This window comes from Falco cherrug, chromosome 1 (genome assembly GCF_023634085.1).
Source record: "Falco cherrug isolate bFalChe1 chromosome 1, bFalChe1.pri, whole genome shotgun sequence".
NCBI classification, from domain to species: domain Eukaryota; kingdom Metazoa; phylum Chordata; class Aves; order Falconiformes; family Falconidae; genus Falco; species Falco cherrug.
Genome location: NC_073697.1, coordinates 109,280,415 through 109,302,068, shown reverse-complemented (window position 1 = coordinate 109,302,068; position 21,654 = coordinate 109,280,415). Strand labels below are relative to the sequence as shown.

General features: G+C 45.3%; 2 protein-coding genes across 3 annotated transcripts in view; one reads left to right on the top strand and one right to left on the bottom strand.

The window, feature by feature from the left end:
* The first annotated feature begins 5,750 nt into the window (after window positions 1-5,750).
* CENPV (centromere protein V) lies at window positions 5,751-9,152 on the top strand. The gene is made up of 5 exons (XM_055718427.1): window positions 5,751-6,048; window positions 7,076-7,174; window positions 7,955-8,024; window positions 8,420-8,534; window positions 8,894-9,152. Exons 1-5 carry the CDS (start codon window positions 5,798-5,800, stop codon window positions 9,016-9,018), a joined length of 660 nt encoding a protein of 219 aa, XP_055574402.1. The 5' UTR covers window positions 5,751-5,797; the 3' UTR covers window positions 9,019-9,152.
* A 1,149-nt stretch (window positions 9,153-10,301) lies between these two features.
* The window catches only part of PIGL (phosphatidylinositol glycan anchor biosynthesis class L), a 62,025-nt gene continuing 50,672 nt past the window's right edge, over window positions 10,302-21,654 (bottom strand). Inside the window, exons 5-7 of one of the 2 annotated variants that reach the window (XM_055718407.1) lie at window positions 17,590-17,621; window positions 12,013-12,146; window positions 10,302-10,887 (exon numbers count right to left, since the gene is read on the bottom strand). In XM_055718407.1, coding sequence (XP_055574382.1) covers window positions 10,789-10,887; window positions 12,013-12,146; window positions 17,590-17,621 — 265 coding nt within the window. In that variant the 3' untranslated portion in view covers window positions 10,302-10,788. Of the gene's footprint in view, window positions 10,888-12,012; window positions 12,147-17,589; window positions 17,622-18,335; window positions 18,430-21,654 lie in introns of those variants that run through there. The other variant, XM_055718414.1, reaches the window with a different exon arrangement.

Below are 21,654 nucleotides of genomic sequence, written 5' to 3'. Positions count from 1 at the left end.
CCTTAAAAAAAAAAACCAAACCCAATAAAAAAGCCCACCACCACATCCTTGTGCTTTCCTTTCTCCTAACAGGGCTTGTGTCTGCCAGTGCCTCCTGGTTTACAGTAAAAAAGGAAATAAATCATCCCAATGGTAATTATTCATGATGTAGAAACAGGAGGAGGGGAAAATGGTAACTGCAGAGTTCAGAGACAGCTCCATGGCAATAACCAACCTTGGAAATACTCTTCAGCTATATAAATTTAGGAAAAAGGCAGATTTAGGCAATAGCACATTTGTTTTCTTTATGCTGTCAGTGTTTCCAATAGGTTCATTTTGTTTGCATGGTGCAAGGGTGCCTAAATGTTTGCTCCAAGCCTGTATGTCCCAGGCACTGCTCCAGGAACAGTGTCCCCCAGCCAAACAATACCATGGAGTCCTGAGAGGAAGGCCATGAGTAAGTAATATTTAGAAATGTAAAAAGCCACATCTGTTAAACTGGAGATTAACCACAGGCTAATCTAAAGACTGGCTTGTGTTTGAGGACATCAGGCTTGTGTTAAGGATTTTAGTGTGCATGTCTTTGTTTTTTAATGTCCCTCTAGATGGGAGAAATTTCTGTTGTTGGTTTTTTTTTCTCCTCCTTTCCGTGTAAACCAGAAAACACAGGAGCCCTCGTTTTATTTTAAGGTATGGCTAAATCCCATGACTAATCTGCTTTCACTATTGTTGTTCAGTTTCTGTTAAGGTATTCAAATCAAGAGATCAGAATAAAGTCTCCACTGATGGGTCTACAATGGGTAGTTCTTTAAATACCTTGTTAATAATGGCTCCTGAAAAATTCATTCTTCAGGGAAATGATGTTATCCAAAGCAAGTGCAGACAGCAACATGCTGACATCGAATGCAGACTCCATTTTAAAAATAATTATGGATTAAATACATGAGTTCCATGCAAAAAAGCCTCATTATTTTCCTCAGTTATCCCTCTGTCAAAAGAGATAAACAAGAGTTAGGCTTTGTGCACACAACTCCAGAGCCTAGCAGAATTAAACTAATTTCTGTAGCCTTCGGGCAGGGTACTCCACACAGGCCACCATTAGCATTCTGAAGCCTTCACTGATTGGATTAATTTAATTCTCCTAAGTACTAATCTGCAATAGCCATCTACATGCCAGTACAGAACCCACTTCTCCTGTCCCAGGGTGGGCTGAATACACATAGCTTCTTAAATACCTCTTTTCCTGGCCCTTGGCTTTTTTCCCTGTGGTGAACTCATGCCCCAAATGTTACGTATTTCATACCTGCACAGATTTTGTATACTACTTCAATTATAATGATTATCAAGGTGAAAGGTACTTCTTTTTAAAGTCAGAATGCAGTGTTTATATATTGCAGGCCAGATTCTGCCGCATTTTCAAACATTACGTGGTACAGAACAATCTTCCAAGCTGGAGGTGATGGCCTTATGACTTCCTTTTACTGAATTTCAGCTTTACTTCAGAATTTCTGTAGAAAATATTTCACTACCTGAATTTGATACAGCGAAAGAAGATCTGTTTATTCTTAAATGGTGCAGGAACTATTTTGGTTGTACAAAGCAGATGTATTTAACATACACACAGTGGCAACTGTTCCTAGAGTAGCTTTTGGTGAATAGGGATCATCAAGCAGCTGACTGTGAACTGTATATAAATAAATGCAAAGCTGAAAAAACAAATCTGTAGCTTGTGACTGGCCTGACTGCACAGGTGGTTCCAGCCTTTGCCAGGGCATGGGGCCTGCAGTTGGGAATACATACTTCTTTCCAAGTGGTTTCAGAAGTAGGTCATTGGGCAGTAGTACAAAGCAACCTACTTTCAGAAGAGAAGAATCCCGTGTCCAAGAAATGTTTCTAACAAATCTGTACATTCTAGAACACAAGCTGGGTCTGTTTTTTAGGTATGTTAAGTCCTAGCAACAGTGTATCGTTTCTACATGAGCAATGTCAAATGGAGCAATCTGTTTATCTTTAGTTACAAGGGTTTAACTTGGGACAGCCAGCCAATCAGGCGATTTGAGTATGTGTACCAAGTTCAGTATGGTACCTTTGTTCAGATAAAAGCAGGGCTACTTGCCAGAGGGAAAAAACAATGTATATTCCTATCTCATAATATTACTCATAACTACCTCAGGACTCTCTGTATATGCCACAGGATAATTATATTTACCTATACACAGTTGTGGAGATAAATACTTTCTCCCCAAACCCGTGACATTGCACCAAGGCCCAGTCCCTGCTGAAGTTCCAGCCACAAGACAAACAGAGCTGTGGCATATTACTGCTTGTCCCTGTACTGCCAAGCTCAAGGGTTACAAAAATAGTCACAGTTCAAAGTACTGTGAGATAGACTGTCATATTATGAGATTACCAAAATAAGACAACTATCTGGGTTTTGTTTTTTAAGCCTTATGCTAAAAATACCTTAAACAAACAAAGTTTTTAATAAGCTACCAACTTCAGGAGCTGAAAGCATAAGAAAAACAAATAGGTATCCAGATTTGTAGTAAAAAGAAGAAAATAATACTCCTTTGCCTCGCTGTTTGTTTAAAGCATATTTTGACTTCGCAGAGCACATGGGATACAGCTTTAAGACCTGGGCTGCCATGATAAACAGGTTTGGGCATGTCTTTGTAGGTCTAAACGATCCAGAGGAACATGTGTCAATTCACTATGCTTCTGATGTAAGACTTCTAAGGGGCATTTTGTAAAGATGCCATCAGCCTAAAATCACAGGTTTGTGCCTGCGTGTTATGCCAGTGAAAGCAACAATTAACAGCTAGGTCTATTCTAAAAATTACTTGTCTGCATCTTTTCAGTCTGCCTCCAGCCTGTGAGTCTTTTGGATCTGATCCAAGCTGCACTGCAGTGAAGGAGCTCTCTTTGTTCACGTTCTCGCTGCTGCTGCGTCTGAACCGATTTAGTATGTGGTTTCTGGGGTGAGGTTTTTCAGCAGGATAGCAAAGAGGCACCCTGAAAAATAGAAAGACAGAAGAAAGAAGTCCTAAACTGTTGTTATTCATTATTATTACGTTTCAATAGAATCTCTCCAACAGCGAACAAAACCAAATACTGTCAAGGCCATCCATTGGCACAGAGGTGGTAGCTCCTGTATTTTGTTTTCAGATCCATCTCGGATCTCTTGGTGGTGAGGAGAATGTCCCAAACGCTTCCCCCTCCGCAACAGAAAGACTAAGATCCAAGCACTGACGTTTTTCTCCCCTGCTCAAGCCAGTAGTTTTAATTACCTCTGTTCTTTTAAGTGTGGTGTTGGCTATACACTCCTCCTAGTCCCCTGCTTCTTAGACGAAAAGCATCTACAGTTCCTAATTCCCTTTAACCCACAAAAGTGTAGCTGCTTTCAATGCTGCTTTTGTGATGAAAATGCCCTTACAGACAGAATCTCAATGCAGGCTGCAAGCCAGGTCTGCAGAGCTGAGTCATTGTTACACAAGCAGAGCTGAGATGGCACAGAAAAATATCTTTGTACTTTAACATTAAAACACGCCAGCTGTTGAACTTCAAATATCACAAGACACCTAAAGAGAACAGTGAGTGATTTACTGGACTTTTCCTCTTGTCCATCCCTTCGTCTTTCTGAATAGTTCTTCCTTCTCCATTTTGTCTCAGAAGCTTAGGAGCAAAAGCATTCTTCATCAAGCTACTGGCTTCTACTAAAGTTCTGCAAACATTGCATCAGATCTGGAAGTAATGTACCAGTGAAAGCTGTTAACTGTTTGGGCACTGGGAAATGCCCTGTGCCCACTGACAACACAGTACACAACCACTGACATTTAGGGCTTGAAAATCAGAATACCAGTGAAATTCATCATCAGCCAGAGATCCACTATGAAGCTCTTGACTTGATTATTTATGTGAGACCCAGTTTTGAGCTTTAAGAGTCCTCTGTAATAAGATATGAAACTAATGAAATAGGAGTAAGAATTTATTTACTATAGCCTTCTGAAAACAAAACTGCATTTTGTTCTTCCATTTTTGTCTTCCAGATCTTTATTCTGAAACGTCACAGGGAACAGAATTTAGCTTCTCAAAAAACTTTCCACATTTAAAATATGCTGAACTAATTTGGAGGGGCACAGAGAGAGATAGATTTGCAGATACTACATGGACTGCACACTCTCTTGTTTTTTGACTGGAAGTGCTTTTTGAGAGTGTACAAGTGCTAGTGTCTCCTGTCTGGCAGAGAGGAGGTCCTTTGTGTGAGCTGATCACTAACAAGCTCCTCAAATATGTTGTGGCTTTCAGTTCAGGGCAGTGAACTGCTTTTAGAAAAGGGCAGACCGTGTAAGCTGAAACCTGCCATACCCCACACCAAAGGCAAATGAATCCATGCTGCAAACTGCACAGGCTCAGTTTCAGTTTGTCGTCTCCAGTTTCACCTCAGCGACTTTTTCTCCCAAAATATAAAGTGACTAACATGAAATCTAGTGTGACTAAAGGTCTGGGAGTGGCTCAGATCAGGAGCTACAGATGAACATGCTGGCGTGGGTCACATACAATGTATTTAAATGGTTCCATTAGGATGAGTAACCAGTACAGAGGTTCGTAGGAGGAATAACAGGAAATTGCAAGTCGGTGCCCTTTGCTATCATCAGAGAAGAGAGGTGCTGAGCCACAGGATTGTTATGCGAGTCCCGGTATGTGCCATCTCAGGAAGCAGCCTACACACTGTAGTCGCATGTTTTTAAAGCTGTTTTCCAGACCAGAGAATGCTAAGAGCTGTTCCATTCATCATTGTCCAGTTGCTTTGCCATATTCCTGGCTGAGACATGTACCTTTGGTGCCTCTTTTCCCCCACAACACTGTCAGCTCACTTGTTTCCATCTTTCCCTGTTCCCCTTTTTGAAAAGAGCAAGACATTAAGTCCTACTGAAAACACACATTCCCCATTATAAATCAAACAAAATATATTTCCAGTCCTGCAATACTGAGCACAACGATTCATCCGTGGCATGACTCTCCCCCCTGCCAAATGTGACTTGGACATGTACAAGTGTTGTACTTCTCCCCTGCATTGAATAGTTTTACTTGAGAAACAGCACTGTCTTTCAGATGTTCAAGAATAACCATGTCTAAGGTATTTACCGCTAGAGGAGTGCTTTCACATTTTACTAAGGGTGGGGTTTTTTTTGGTGTTTGCTTTGTTTCTAAATGTATGCGCTATCTTGTTTTCCTTTTTAAGACTCTGGTGATGGGATTTGTGAGCAGTTGTCTGGTGGGAATGGCGTTGGAAGCCGTTTCTCTGTGAGGCTGTTGTAAGGATTTCAAGCCTCAGAAGGGCCAAATACGCTGCTGCAGGTGCATCCTGACACGCTGCAGTGCTGCTGCTTTGTTTCTAAACGAGGGTGGGTGCACGGCAGAGATGCGACACGATATACTTTTAACAGCACCTCAGTTCTGCAAAGCACCTCGACATCCTTGAGCACGTGAGGCATCGTACGTTTATAATTAAAGGAAACCCCCATGCTCGTGCTTGTGGGTACCTGGCATTTCTGCCGTTACAAGCGATTTTACAGGGGAGAGGCGAGCCTGCTTCTCTCGGGGTAAGGCGGCTAGCAGCGTGGGGCGGGATTCTCCCGTGATTCCCCGTTCCTGCCCGCACCCGCTGCCCACCGCCCCGCCGCCGCCCCCATCCCGGCCAGCAGCCGCGGCGCCGCCGCTGACACGGCCCCGGCGCCCCCCCCCGCGCTGGCGCTGCGTGGTGCCGCGGCACTACGGCGCCCCCTGGCGGGCACGGCGCACCGGCGCTCGGCGGCGCATGGGGCGAGCCACGGCGGGCAGCGCACGGCGGCCCCGGCGGGGCAGCGCGGCCGCCAGCTCCCCCACGGGCGGGAGCCGCCGGGGGCGAGGGAAGGCGGCGGGCAGACCCCCCGGCGGCCCGGGGGCGCAGGCACAGTCCCCCGGCCCCGGCGCCTTCGATCTGGGGGCGCAGAGCGGGCGCTGGGCCGCCTTCCAGGAGCGGCACCGGCTGAGCTGCGAGGAGGCGGCGCGGCTGCTGCTGGACGCCTAGTGAGTACGGGGCTGGGACGGCGCTGCCCGCAGCTGCCCGGCTGGGCCGCCCGGCCCGGCGGCTCCTTCCCCGGCATCCTCGTTCTCCCGGCAGCGTCGGCACAGCAGGCGCCACGGGCTGCAGGAGAGCTGCAGGGCCTGGGGTGGGGGGCGCACGCACCACCGAGACAGCGGCTTTTCATGCTAAAGCTTCTCGTGTTCTAGGGCTTGCCCCTCAAAAACGCCCTTGGGGCCGCCGTGCGGGATCGGCGAGGCTCAGCTCCGCAATCTCCACCCAGTCCCCGGGCTTCCTCCTGAGCACAGCACAGCACCGCACCGCTGGGCTGCGATCAGTAACTGTCTGGGGGAGTGAAAACAAAAAAGTTTTTCCTTTGCATTTTGCGGTTGACCTCGTGGGGTGATGCTGCCCAGTTGCTGTGGAGGCGGCCTGGGGGAGAGGGAGAAGCACAAGCTCAGAAATCCCTCAATCCTGAAGTTCCTCTGCAGTTACAATACAAAATAAAATGCGTTTCAAATAATATGTAGAATCCACTTCTCTCAGCTTTTCCCAACTTTTAAATGGAGGAGTATTAGTAGTGCTGGAGCAGTTGTAGGAAAATTGTGGGAAAATTCAGTTCCCAGTTCCAAGAGGGTCATCTTGTGATAATACCACTTGTTTTCTGTAGGGTTGTGCACGGCTAATGCCTGGGTCAGCATTTGGACCCGGACTGTGGCAGGGAGCGTATGTTTTGTATTGCATGCGGAATGTACTTTACTTAACTGTTGCTCTTCATTTCTTCCTTCTCACCATTTTAATTAAACCATAGAAGCAATTGCTGCAGAGGACAAAAGCCATTCTCTACCTCATTCTGGCACTTTTTATTAAAATACATCTGAGCGGGTATGTTTTCTGGGGTTCTGCAATTGCTCAAAGCATAACTGAATAATGTAGTTTACGGCCTTATGTTATCTTGGCCCCCAAAACAAAGAAAAAAAAGAAAAAAAAGAAGAAATATGATCACAAAACCTCTCTTGTTTCTCTCTCCAGTGAATACAGAGGTTTGGTCAAACACACAGGAGGCTGTCACTGTGGAGCCGTCCGCTTTGAGGTCTGGGCTTCAGCAGATCTGCATGTTTTTAACTGCAAGTGAGTGGAGTTCTTTGTTCCCTATTCTTATAGATGAATATAAGCTCGTACGCTTTTCCAATCCATACCTTAGAGGTAAAGAAGATGACGTAACTGCAGAACATCCTCTGAGCTGTTCCATAGGGCATAGTCCTAATTATGTTCTAATCTAGTATGTGATCAGTGCTGGTGATTCAGGTACCGATTCTCCAGGCAGGAGTTCAGGTCTCACATCCATGCTCACGCAGTAAATGTCAGGAGAGATCCAATGAATACAGGTGCTCAGCCATCTGCTTTATTTTTCCTCCAAGTGCAGTGTGCTCAAAGCACACCAATCCTTTTTTGGTCTTCTCTGACCACATGTACTTCAGACTACAACATGGTCTGATGTCATTAGTGATCCCCCTTTGCCTGCAACTAGTTTGCTTTTACTTTCTTGTTTGCAAGGTAGTTAAGCTGGCAAAATTGACAAAGTCTGGTCTGAAAGATTAAATGGATTTCTCAGGGCTAAAGTTTGTCCTGTTAGTCTGTTGAATATATGAAGAAAGAATGTCATGGTGTGTTTGGTGTGGGAGAATACCTTATTGGTGTACCTGTGTAGGGTCAGTCTGTTCTATGGGTGTGCTTACCCAAACATGACTGATGCCATGAGTCCAATTCTGCCACTTACCTCTGTGATGCTAACCAGGAGCCATTTTAGCTGTCAGTGGAATTTCTGTTGTCAAGAAGTCCATGCTAGATCTGATTGCTGTACTACAACTTGTCTGCTGTTTCTAGAAAGGTCTGCTTTTTCTTTTACAGTTGCAGCATTTGCACAAAGAAACAGAACCGACACTTCATTGTCCCAGCGTCGCGTTTCAAGCTGCTGAAGGTAGAGCAAGAATGCAGTAAGAGCATGGCCATGAACACGAGCCATATAATCCAGTGTTATCCTCAAACATGCAAGTGGCAGCCAGTTTTCTATCCTGTTTGTCTATGGCTGCTTGGGGGAAATGGCTGAATTTTATGCCATCTGGTGTGGGTGTGTTAGTGCATCTTACTTGCTGAGCCTGACATTAGAGCTCTTGCAGTTGTCACGTTTGACTGTTATGGACACATGTATATACAAAGCACAGTGGTTCAGAAAAGGAGCATGAATGCAGAACTATCTCAAGTAAAGACATGAAGGTGGTATTTAAAATTTTACATTATTTAGCTACAGGCCCATAGAAAGTAACTAATACATATATTAATGTGGAAAACTTACATTGCTTTTCATTTGCTTAGGGTGCTGATAATTTGACAACATACACCTTCAACACACATTGTGCCCAGCACACATTCTGCAAGACCTGTGGTGTACAGAGCTTTTATACTCCTCGTTCTAATCCAGATGGTTATGGTAGGTAGAAAGAGTAAGCTGTGGTAACCAAAGTTAACCACCAAGCAAACCTTGGATAAAGACTCCATTGGATGCTAACATGACAGCAGTGAGCAGCCTGTATCTTAAGAGTTTGTCCCTAAAGTGCTAAACATGTGGAACTGCAGTTTGAACCTGCAGCTCCTCCATAACAAACAGTCTTACCCTATGACATGTGGGTTTCTGCCCATGACTGCTTTCTCATCTAGGCGTCTCAGCCTTACAGCCATAGCTGGGCTGAGCATTTACTGTTCCTCGAGATGCTCCATCCACAGTGGTGCAGGCATCTCCCATGCTTTATCTCTGACAAGCAGGTTTCTATGTATTCTGTCTTTCTTCAGGAATAGCTCCCCATTGTCTGGATGATGGCACTGTGCAGAGCATTATCACAGAGGATATCAATGGCAAGGAATGGGAGAAGGCAGTGAAGGAACATAAGACCATCAAAGACATGTCAAAACCCTGACACACCCCTCCAGCAGCTGAACATGGAGCAGTAGTCTGGGCCTCCCTGGATGACGATTGGCAAAATCAATCTCTACACATTACTGTTCTCTGTTCTCTGTTTCTTAAATAAATCTTTCTATGCTGCCTGTCCCATTAATTTGTGACTTTCAGTTTTCAAACTACCTCTGTTCCACAAACTACCCCAGGACTGCTGTTCTGATACTCTGTCCTTAGCTGAGCTCAAGTACCAACACACCCCGCCCCCATCCCCCCCCCCCCCCCCCCCAACTAATCTTTGCTTGTATGAATATTCCCTGTGTTTCAACTCTGGCTTATAAAAATGTGCTGTATGTAAGATAATCTTTTGCATAGGACACAATACTAACTTACAGTTTTTTCTCCATTGACTTCAATTAATTGACCATGGATTTAAAGCCAAATGGGATTTGAAAGAGCTTAGCAGGCTCAAGTTCGGTAAAGCATAGGCTCAAGTTCAGTGAAGTGTAGGCTCAGGTTCAGTAAAGTATTTACACAGGTGCTTTGCTGCATGCAGGAGAGGGGCCACTGAAGTTATTGATGTGATTAAGTACTGTTTTGCCTAAGCCTGGACCTACTCACAGTCTTAAGGCTGAGTAGGCATATGCTTAGGCACTGACTCATGGCCAGGGAGCAGAGTTCAACACCGTTGTACTCTTACAACAAGGGGGACGTACTTCAGTACAACCAGGAGTTCATTTGTTGTCTTGAGGACAAGAATGTGCTTAGGGCAACAGATCGAGATCTGGCAATTTGGGCTCTGATCTTGACTATGCAATCACTGTGTAGATCCAGGAAAGGTGCCTCCTGTAGATGTCAGCCCACATGAATGAGTGCAAAGGCCTACAGAAATGTTGAGTATTGCTGACTTTGCTCCACCATGACCCCAGAGAAACCCAAATCACTAGTAAAATCTCTGTATAGGCTAAGAAATGAAACCACTGAAAGCTGCCTCACTTACCTTTTAATATAAAGGGAGAGGATCTTTAACTCTTGCACTTTTTTTTTACATAGGCGGAACAGCTTTTGCAACATCTCTTACCATTTTTATCTCCACATGTGTTCTATAAAAGACCTGGTTACAGCCTGGGTCTCTTGCACCTCATTCTTACATCCTGTTTTGACTCTTGTGAGCTGATCTCGAGCCCCATGTTCTGAAGCAAAAAGAAATGCTCATGTTTCATGAGGGACACTGTGAAGCTGGAGCTTGCGACATGTATATGAAAGAAGCAGTAGTAGCAGCAAAGATCAGTGCAATCAGAGAAATTTGTATGATTTCTGATGTTTTATTCGTAAGCTTTGGCTTTTCAAAGTTCTGACTAAGACAGGTCTTGTGGTTCTGGTTTTATCTGTGGAGATAGCATGATCTTTGATTTTACAAAAGCAGCAAGAGATAGTTGGCAAGCAGTCCTCACGGCTATATCCTCTTGGGGAAAAATAGTTTGTGCCATTATCTTCTCCAGTGCAGAATATTCCTGCATTTAACTCCTAATTAGGTAATTTCTTACCCTATTTAAGCTTCTACAGTGAGAAAATAGAGTAGCTGTTAAACCCTGTTCATCTCAATATATCAGGAAACAAGATATTCAGAAGGAAGTTCATACAGCCTGTTTTTTGTAGTCTGAAAGAGTGCTACACAAAGAGAATTCTGTCCTCTTGAGCATGTAATGGGTGAATTTTCTTTAGTCCTGGGCCAGGCTTTGCCATTTTTTCACTCATTCTTCTACTCCTGAAGTTGTGAGCGATGTCCCTTCTACAGAAGGCGGAGTGAATTGACCATCATATAACGTGAGAAAAGCATATAGATGTGGCGAAACCAGAGGAGCTGGCTGCGATGACACTGCATGGCTCTCTAGAAGGAAAAATAGTTGAAAAAGCATTACAAGAACCTTCCACACCTAATTTGGGGGCAGTTTCCTAGACCTCCTGTGAAGTTCACTGCCAGTTTGTATGACAGCCTGTTTTCAGTGAGCAGGGAAGAAGCAGGGGGAGGTTGAAGGCTGCCTGCTTTATGGGGCCAAAGGGCAGGGAAAGGCCTGTCTGCCCCTGTGTCGCTGGTGGTGTGCTGCCTAGTGTTCAGAGGGGTCCTGCTAGAAAGGACATTATCAGCTGCAGGTTGGTGCTGTGACAGTTTCTTTGTCACATGTAACTCCTCCTCCATACGTGACCTCACGCCTGGGTGTTCACATGCTAGGGAAGCAGAAACCTGATAGGTGTGCATCTGAGAACACTTTGCATGCTGCTTCCCATCATATATTGCCAACTGAAACAATCTATTTATAGTGCACCAGCTTAAAAAGCTCAGATTTCAGAGACAAAAAATACAACGGAATAACACCACCTTTATCAGAACAGTTTCTATATGAAACTCTTACCATTTAGCAGCCTCAAAAGCAGGAAAGTTCCGTCATTTGTGGATTAACAAGACTGTTTGCTGGGCAAATGTTTTCATGTTACGGAAGGAGATCAAATCAGATTCTGATATAGGGAACTTTGGACTAAATATGAGATATCATTCAGCAAAACAGTTAAAAAAAAACCCCACAGTAGAGAAGGGAACTTGTAGAGAGCTTTGGACTGCAGGTTCACAAGCTGTCTCCATCTTCAGTTAGAGCTAGGGCACTGTTCCTGGCATGCAGTCAAGCCATGTTTTGACAGGCCACTCACATGCTCAGAATATTATGTTAGATCCAGTCTCCTCTGAAATACATCGTACATCCAGGACACAGTGTGTGTCTACTGAAGATCTTTGAGCTGCAGGTACGCTCAGCTCTGTTTTGCTGGCCACACAGCACATGAAGCAACCTGCCTCATCCGTTTATGTTTTAAAAATCCTCAAACATAATTCATCAGTGACATTTATAATCTATGTATATAATTATTTATCAGGTTCTCTGTGGATATGACACTTCTGACTCAAATCTTCACAATGACGACGAGCTATTCAAACAGGTTAAGCTCGTACCGCACATCTCACCCTGGCTCGTTCAGTCTCCTCCTCTGTGAGTACGAAGAGCACATCTCTGGGCAGGAGGCAGGAAAAGGGTACATCCAGGATGGAGATGTACTTCCTGAAGAGATTTACTGATTCAAGCACGAGCACATGGCACCCTAGACAGAGAAAGAGGATAAATATTTCAAAACCACAGTATTCATGTAAGGTACCTATCTCTCCAGGCACAGCAGGTCTTTGCAGGCTCCCCTGTCTTGCTGGCCATGGGGCTCCTTTTTGTGCAAAAGGGGAGCAACTTCTGCTCATGCTTCTACCAGGATCTCTTTGTGCCCAGTGCCTGTGTATGACTGTACTGGTCCTTGTTCTCTATGTGGTGTGTGGAAAGCAAAGCTAGCTCCAAATACCAGAGGGTTTGGGATTTTTTTTGCTTATAATTTAAATTATTCCTATGTAGTTAGACTCAAAGGGAAAAGCACAGATGACTCTCTTAATGCTGGCACTGTATCATATAATGGAAATTTAAAACAGCAGTCTCTGATTCAGCTACAAAAATGAAATTGCCTCTTTCTACTCCAATTCTTAGCTACAGAAAAAAATATTCACAAGATTCAGGAATGGCTGTATCAAATATTAACTCAGGCAGCAGTTACACTTTAACAGTGTTCCAGAATTCATTGCTTAGATGTTTGTGATGAAGCAGATGAAGGTAACATATAAAGTCTCTCCTGGTGTGGAATTTTTTTTCTGTTTAAAGAGCCCCTTGAACTCAAAAGTTAATTGCTATTTTTTTTACCATGGCTAAATTGTCTTCACTAATGAGTTCAGAGCTACTGATGGTCCCATTAAGAGCCTGTAGCTCTCAAGGGAGCTGCTTTGGGATTTCTTAGGGCTTGGAAGCTGCTGTGATTATGCTCCACACTTCAGACATTGTATTAAAGTTCGACAGAAGAGGCCAAAGTCACAGTTTACACAGGTGGTCACATACGCAATTAGATTTGCAACAAGATTTTCTTCAGTGTACCCTTAAGCAGTGAAATTATACAAAGGAGACAAAGAACAATGCTGAATTGCTACAGAGCTGCCTCATGGACCATTTTAGTGTGTGAAGCCGGTACTCACGTCTAATGCTGCTTAAGTTGTTATGTCCTGGGCACAAAGCAAACTGGTGATGCTCAAACACCTCTTGGCCCTAAAAGGTAGGCAGGACTTGTGTACTAAGAGAAAAAATTCTCCAGGACAGGGGCAGAAGCAAACATTTTTTTCCTAAAGGAATAACTACATGAGGTGGGTTTCAGTGAGAGAAATGATGATGCCTCCGCTAGGAGCCTTCTGTGCAGATCTGCTAATGCTTGGGAACCTCATCCCACAAGGAACTGAACAGTCAACCTGCTGCTAACTTCCCTACTAGGGACATTTGGTAAATCCTTCAGTCTAGCCTCTACCAAGCATGAGATAGGAAAGCAAAACCTGTTGCTCTTACGGTGAATGAATTTCCTGGAGACACAAGGGAAGAAGCTCCCCCAGATCTCCAAGGTAGAGCATGGTACATAAGACACCCCACCAGCACCATTCCTTCCCCAGCCAGAGGTCTGTGACACATTGAACTCAGGAGCAAACAGCTTGTGTGGGACGATCCTCCACAAATCCTCTCTCAAGTGATCTGTGTCCCTTGCCTCTTCCCAGTGATGCTAACTCATTTCACTGTGAAGAAAGATCTTGCTTTTATTCCAGCCAAAGCCTGCAATGCCAGGACACGGCAGCCCTGATGGACCCCCTCCAGCACATCTCCAGGATCTTTCAATTAATTTTTCGTCTCTCTCCTTCAAGAGAAGAGAAGGATGTAAAATTTGTTCCAACTTTTCAATGGCCTGTTCCACTCTCAAAGGCAAAACCATTAACTCTTTATTTTAGTATCACAGAGGGCTCCAGGACCGTGCTCCCCCTTCCAGTCCTCTTTCTGTTTTGATCCTGGGACATAACTCCCCAGCAGGGTGGACAGAGCATTCAAAGGAGTTATTTTCTCCTGCTGTGGGCAGCAATGGGCAGGGGTAGAGGCCTCAAGGGAAATCACTGGCACTTCCATCCATCCAAAGGCTGACACGAGTCTGTGCTGTGCCAGGAACGGGAAGGAAAGCTCTCCTGAACCTCCTGGCCATTCGCTCCGGGCCTGCCAGGAGGTGGCGGTGTCCGCCAGCTGCAGAGGGGGCCGGACCCGCAGCCCCTTCCCTGCGGGCAGTGCTGCCCTGGCTGCCCAGGTTAGGATCACTTTGGGCACCCCTCAGCATTGAAGGCTCTCCTGTATTAACTCCGTCAGTACCACGGCCCTACTCCCGCCCTACTACAGCCTCAGCCATCCAACCCTCGCCAGGTCACCGTGCCCGTCCCTGCAGAGCAGCAGCTGTGCAATGCCATCTGGAAGGACCGATGGCTCTGCCAAGCTCCCTGCAGCAGGTCCCTCGGATGTGCGGGACTGCAGGCAGCTGTGTGACCAGCATGGCCTGGGCCACTTCCCGACTGCGAGCCCGAGCCCCGGGCTTGCTCACGGTCCACCTGGACAAATGACAGAGTAGTTACTGTTTAGCTGCCATTACAGCTTGCTATTGCAAAGGATGCTCTACAGCAACAAGTGTCTCGCAGTTACACACAGGAGTGCCCTGACAGTTCTTTTACTCCCACTGAAGACATTCCTTGTTTCCATGTAGCAAACTTGGAAGCAAACTTGTGATGTGCATGAGCAGGGGAACCACTCTTCCCCCCTTTTCTCTGCAGAGATCCTCTGGGCTGCTCAGCAAGCCCAATCCATTGGCGGGTAGTTTCAGATAAAAGAATTAGTATGGTGCTGCACTATGGCAACAGCAGAGGAAAAGAGCAGGTATGGATCCCCTTGCTCTTGTAGTCAGCATCTGCCCCGACCACCTGCTTGCTTTTCAGTGCTTACTGGGGAGGACAGGGCTAGAGCAAACATGGGACAACGGGTCTTTCCTTTCCTGGATAGTTGTTAACAGACCCTAGCAATGCCTACTCTAAACGATGGGAAGAGAGGCTTGGTGTAGGGTTACCCACCACTGATGTCTGAAACCTAGGCTGCTCTGTTAACAAAATGTGCTCTACCTTTCCTCATAATTTTTTCCCCTAAGAAATATTAATTCATGCAGCAGTTACACCCTTTTGTTCCCCAAAGCTCAGCAATAAGGGCTCACACTAACTAAGTTATTTCAGTATTGAGCAGTCTGACCTCCTGGGCCCCACCGGTCAAATCAGGCGAAGCAACGGCATTCAAGCCTCACAAAATGAAGGGCACTGTAAGAGTCTTCTGTGTTAGTGACACGACAAGGATCTCTACATGCTGACAGCAAAGGCTGCTCCACATGGGAACGTGAGATGAAATGAAGGAGGGAAGGAATGTACAGTCCAGGGAGAGATGGAAAAGGGTTCAGAGAAACAGGCTGCTCCCTGCCAAGCAGGGTAAGAGTAGTGCTGCCATTGATGAGTCCACTCCTGTGACACCAGCAGGTGAAGCTTTTCAGAGCCTGTTGGGACTGTGACCTGGGCAGGATGGGATTAACAGTGTAATACAACCTCCCTAGGCTGGCAGAAAGGGCAAGATCAATATAGCTAGTGGATTAGGCCTAGAATAGAAGTGCGTGAAGCCTGCAGCCTGTTCGGCTTGGCTTTCCTCTTCCAAATCACTTATGCAGCAAGTATGTTTAGAACGAGAAGATTCTTAGCAGACCTATGTGTGCTAAGGGCTTGCACTGCTCCTGACAGACATTAGTACACCAGTTCTTTTGGAAAAGCACTGGTTGTAGCTGGATGGGGCCAGTAGTAGGGGTGGATGCATATCCAGCAGCTGTCTCAGCTTCTTGAAACAAGCCTATGTGCTTGAGCCTGGGCTGGAGAACTTGATTACAGATTATAAAAAGCCTGTTGTGTTTATGCTGGCTAAAGGCATTAGAAAGCAAAGCAGGATATTTAGGGTGCTCATTTGCATATCACTGAGGCAATGCAAGGCTTAGCTGGCTTTTGCATTTGCAGAGAGATTTTCTGTGGATTCCCTGATCACATGGGCTTACAGAGGTTCACCCACAAATAGTTCCCTCTTACCAACAGGAGAGCAGCACATTTCCATGGCCTCAACATGCCTTTCAGCTCTATCCAGATAGCCTCAATCCCAGCACCACTCTTGTTTCATTAAGCCCCTCTGATGCACAGCCCTGCATGCCTGCCAGATCAAATTATAAATACTGGGAATTTCAATGAGACTGGAACTATATTTGGAAGGGCTTAGCGTAAGCAGCAGCATGGGAGCTCCCCGTTCCTTTGGTGTTTGTAGGTCATGTCAGATGTGATGTAATCAGAGCAGCAAGGCTTTCACAAAGCTTCAGGAGTCTCTTGGTGCTGCTAGAGAAATGGAAATGTTGTCTATACATGGGTCTGTTTCAAACCTGAACCAATCTGAGGCATGGCCCATATTCAGGACCATAGTATATCTAACAAACCTGCACAAACAGCACATGAGGGTGGTTCATCTAGATAAGGCCTGACATCTTGCAGTGACATCTGCCACTGCAGTTCCTTGTTCTTTCTCTGTACTGCACACACCACACACAGAGCTCTTTGCTGCATCCCAAAGCTGAACAAAGCAAAGGTCCTAGGGAAGAAGTTGGCATTAATACTCCTCTTTCGTAGGTGGGAGTCAGAACTCAGTTAAAGGGCATTCTTCCATCTTGGCTCATGCTCTCTTCATCAGATCTTGCTCTGCAACTTGGTGCTAGAAGGGTATTAAAATTGATTTGCTGTGACACATTTAAATCCTACAATGATTCAGGGATTAGCATTAAAGAAACACAGTCTGGGTAACTGCTGAGGGAGCAGGAGGTTGACTGGGTGGGCCTGGTTGAGATGCCTTGCCATGCTCTGTCCTAACAACTGACAGCTTTGTGCTTAAACTAGTTCCATAAAGTTGTCCTTGAGTCAGGCACTGTTTGCTAGAGATAAAGAGTTGCAGATCTACTCTGGGACAGCAGCTAGAAAAGGGGGTCAGGAGCAACCTGCTTTTCTACTTTGCTTCTTCCTTTTCTCTACTTGTATAGAGAGTTTCTCAGATACTTGCTCACCCGTAAAGGTGATAGAAGCCACTCCAACATTTATTGTGCCAGTGCAAATTTCAGACACCTTTCCCATACTGACCACGTTCTGAAGGAAACTTACGTAGGTACATGCAACCATTTTTGGCTGAGCTAGTAATGATTTCTAAGGCCCCTGTCACACAACAACAACAAAAAAGGTGGCTTGTAAGTTGTGACCAAAAACTCAGGGACTGAGCTGGGAGACCTGGAAGTAGCAATCCTATTCATGCAAGACAGCAAAAGGTGCAGACCAGACACTGAATCACATGACTGAGACAGGACAACTCCAAAGGACTGGAAAGTGACTGTAGCTGGTAAAAAACTGCAGGGAGATAAAAGGGCAAGGAAGAGTTCAGCTGCCGGTTTCATTTGCATTGCAAATAGAAATTGAGTTGGGCAGATGAAACCCTGGGCAGAACATTCATGCAAACTATCGCCTAATGCCTGCAGGATCATGGATAACATGACATACCTTCAGGTAACCTCCGCTCTGAATGCAGGTTCCTGTGAATGAAGAGATACATGGGGGTAAATAATGAAGTTAATTCAAATCCTGATTTTACAGGTATAAACCTTGTATGCTAAATCAACCTCTTCTCTTAATATACACATTTACAATGGCTGATCTTATAAGAAAATTCAGGAGCCAACAGTGGATGCACACGTCAGGCAGTGGTAAGCCTTATTCCCCACACAATTCTGCCATTACTTTCCTCATCCTGGCTGCTGGAACACAGCACAAATAAGCTCCATAAATCCAACTTGCCCTCAAACTTCTCATATTGCACTAAGGGAAACTGCAAGAGGCTGCCAAAGGCTATTCACCTTTGAGAGTCCTGACTCTTTACAGCCTTCTGTCTGCTGACCAGGGGATATTGCCTCAGCAGCAGCTCCTGTTTGAGGACCAGCTTCTTTCTTTCTAACCCATGCTGGCACTGGCTTAGAAAGAAGCTGCTTTGACTTTTGCTCACTAAGACTTTGATCTCTTCCTGACTTTGTCCTGGTAAGTCTCTGTAGCAAAAACGCGTCCCTTTGAAACAGAACGAGGGGACCAGCGCAGGAAATGTGAACGTGGTGGTACTTCCATCAAGAATTGTAAGCAAATGACCCCGATATGGTGAAGGCATCATAGGGTACGAGCTTAAATTCCTTTTTAATTCTCTTGGTTTTCCTGCTCTAGCCTGCCGTTCATGGCTTCAGAGCACTTATGCACATCACCATTTGCATCGCCTCCAGATTTGGCCCACTGTAGGGAGGGGAGGAAGCAGGTCTCCAGCAGGTGGCACTCAGGGCTGTCCCATACCCAGCATTGCTGTCCATGAGAAAAAAAATATCCAAACAATGGAACATTTGCCAAAAGGAGAAAGGAAATAAAAAAAAGTTATTTAACCCTGTGTAATATTTAAAGAGATTGTTATCATCTCATAGTGGTGTATTTAATGAAGGACAATGTGACAGTTCATGTGTAAATCAACCAGGATGAAATATGCATTATATGTAAACTGTTATGTTTCTCCAGTCACTTTCAAACTAGGATTATCTCTAGCTATTGGTTAAGTTCAAGGAAAAGGATTAGCTACACAGGTGTAGACAAAATAGGAAGCACGGAGTAATGAATACCCAAAGCAATTCAAAGCAAAAGTCAAGCCAGAAATGCAGGTCATGGCAGAACTCAAACAGCAACCAGAAGACATATGCCTTAACTAGATTCTTCTGCCAATGGTCTCCTCTTCTCCAGAGCCAAAGATCTGCAAGCAATACCATTTTCTACTAAACAATGGCCTTACAATACTGACTTGGCCACCTTCTACCCTGCTACTCAAGTCCCACTGTTTTGACAAAGATTGTTAAATGTTGCCTTGTAAACATCACCAGCAACTTTTCAGGGGCAGTGGGGAGGAGGAAGATTTAAGTATCTCCATTAATGTTTGCTCTGCTCTTCTGCCAGTGGTTTCTTCCCCCACAACTAGAATCTGGCCACCCAAAGAAGTGATTCAGCACTTGGTAAAGCTAGCAGGGTGGGAACTTTTTAAAACAAGCTTGGAGAGATAAAACAGTGGTTGTGAAATTTGGCTAACTATCCAAAGTCCTAGCGTCTGCTCTGGGTGTGCTGCTCTGCCACGGAGGGACCTTCAAAGCTCTAACTGACAGCAAATTGAAGGATGTGAAGAGCTGCTCCAAGAGGGAACTAGTAATAACCATTCCTGGCCACTAGAAACAGAAGCAAGGAGAGATCCAGTTTGTATGGAAATGTTTCAGCAAGAGCAGAGAGCATCTTCAGCAGGGAAGGAAAGTTTGATTCAGCAGCAAATTAAGGAGTTTGTGCTTGTATAAAGGTTCAGGAAGATAGAAACTATTTTGGTTACTGAAAGGTCCTCCAAGGCTGCTGCCAGGCAGACCTGTCACTGATCTGGAAGAACAGGCATGAAGAAACGGATTCTCTCCTCATCCTTTTTTGTCCTGAGCCAAATGCTTCAGTACTCAGCACGGCTCAGTGCAGAGCTATGGGAACGGGCTCCACCCAGCTGTAACGCTGCAGAGGAGTTGCAGCCTTGCTTTGTATTTCTCAGGCAAGAGATGGCAATGAACTGTGGTTGCAGAGAGAGAGAAAGAAACACAGAACTCTACCTCCTGCACACGTTCATAAAACTAGCCAATCCTCTCCCAAATCACTCTTCTCACTCCCATCTCCACCCTGCTGGAGCTGCCTCTGTGGGACACTTCCAAGTAGGGGAGAGGTTGCGGCTCTCTGTTGTTGCCATTTTGGGAATGTTGTTTTATAGATTGGACTTGCTGTGGTTTGGGTGAAATGAAAGAGTTTGGCATAAAATCTCAAAAAGTCAAACAAACAGGCTCTTTTTCAGGAGCTTTTTCCACGTGTTTTTTTCCAGAGAGACTTTTTATAAATTCTTTTTAAACACAAAGTGATTTAAGGTGTCTTGTTCCTACCCACCCACCAAGTGTCAGAGGCCAGCCGATTACAGGGCACCTCTCAATGCACCCTCTTTATTATGCCCGTGGTAGGTTCAGATCCACATTTGAAGGAAAGTGAGACCCTCTGCAATGAAGAACTTGAAAAGGCTGTGAGATATCTGAAGGCACCCACCATTTCTGCACTGCAAGGACTCAGCACCAGCTCTTACTTCAAGGACCAGCTGCTTTGAAAGCTATTGCTGTCTGTAGCTATCAGCTACCTCTGCTCAGCAGAAAACCTAAAATGGTCCAATAACCCTTACCCTGCAAACTGCAGGACTGAGCTCGCTCCCAAGTTCCCTGTCTTTACTTAGTCTTCCTTAGGAAAAGATGTCAGCAAAGCCAATGGACGAGCTCCTAAGAGGCAACGACCACTGGTATCTTCCCCCGAATGGCAAGAAGGACTAAGTCAGGACAGAGCTGAAACCGGTCTTGGGGAAAACAGAACTCCTCTGGGGTAGAAGCAGGACTGACACCCTGGTGGGTGGATTACAGTTTTGATGATGTACTGTTTGATGAGAAATTGTTCACTGAAATCAATGACTTCACTCTCCAAATAATATCCCGTGCCAAAGGCAAAACCCTTCACTGAACTGACTGTGCTGGCTGTTGTACAGCACTGGGGAAATACAGTTTTTAAGAGCATGGCAAAGAATGGATGTCTTAAAGATGCATTGGGGCTCCATTTAGGATCCTAACCTCTAATCTGCCCAATTAATCTGATGAAACAGATGTGAAGGAGGAAGAACAGCCAGTCTCCTAGGAATCACAGAGACATTAGAAGGATATACTTGCCAGATGTTGAATGTTTGTTATCTGGAATGCCTCCTCCCTCCCTAACCGGACTTTCTGGTTCCATTTCCATGCACCCTGAACTACACCATGCAGCAACACGCAGTTTTGAAAACACTATTCAGGCACTCAGTACTCACTTGCATTGCAGTGGCAAAAGATGGTTCTGCCAGTCAGAAAAAAAGGTGGTGATTCAGAGATCTTCCAGTTGACAGAGCTGCTTTGCAGCTCTGTGCTTTGGTCCCTGCACTGTCTGGGAGAGGAATGTGCAGTGTCACTGCTCCAGTCACACTGCTAGCAGCCTAATGACGCTGGGAAGGACATTCCTTGAGGCTGTTTCTTTGGAAAAAAACTGCTTTAGGGGGGAATCCCTGCAATGCTGGTGCCCTGTGCTCCACTTTATCCTAATGGCTCTCACTAGTATCAGGGAAGGGCACTGGGATGAATTAACTTAGTCAAATTAAGGCAGGCGGGAGCAGGGGTGAAGGAAGGAGATAAAATCTAGGACAACATACCCAGCCGTGGGATATGTGCCAGGCCTGGGGGAGAGTCCTCTGAGGGGAAGGAACAGTCTCAAAGGGTAAACAGAGGAGGACAATCCTGTCTTGACCTTATGGGGGCAGTCTGGGTGCAATCACAGTCACCACTCATAAGTTCCCCCTGGGATATTTAAGATGAGGAAAACAAAACAGCAGAAGTGAGCTGGACTGTAAAAGGACAGGCTGAAACATAAGATACTGGAACCTGTTATTTCTTCAACGCTCTTCTTTAT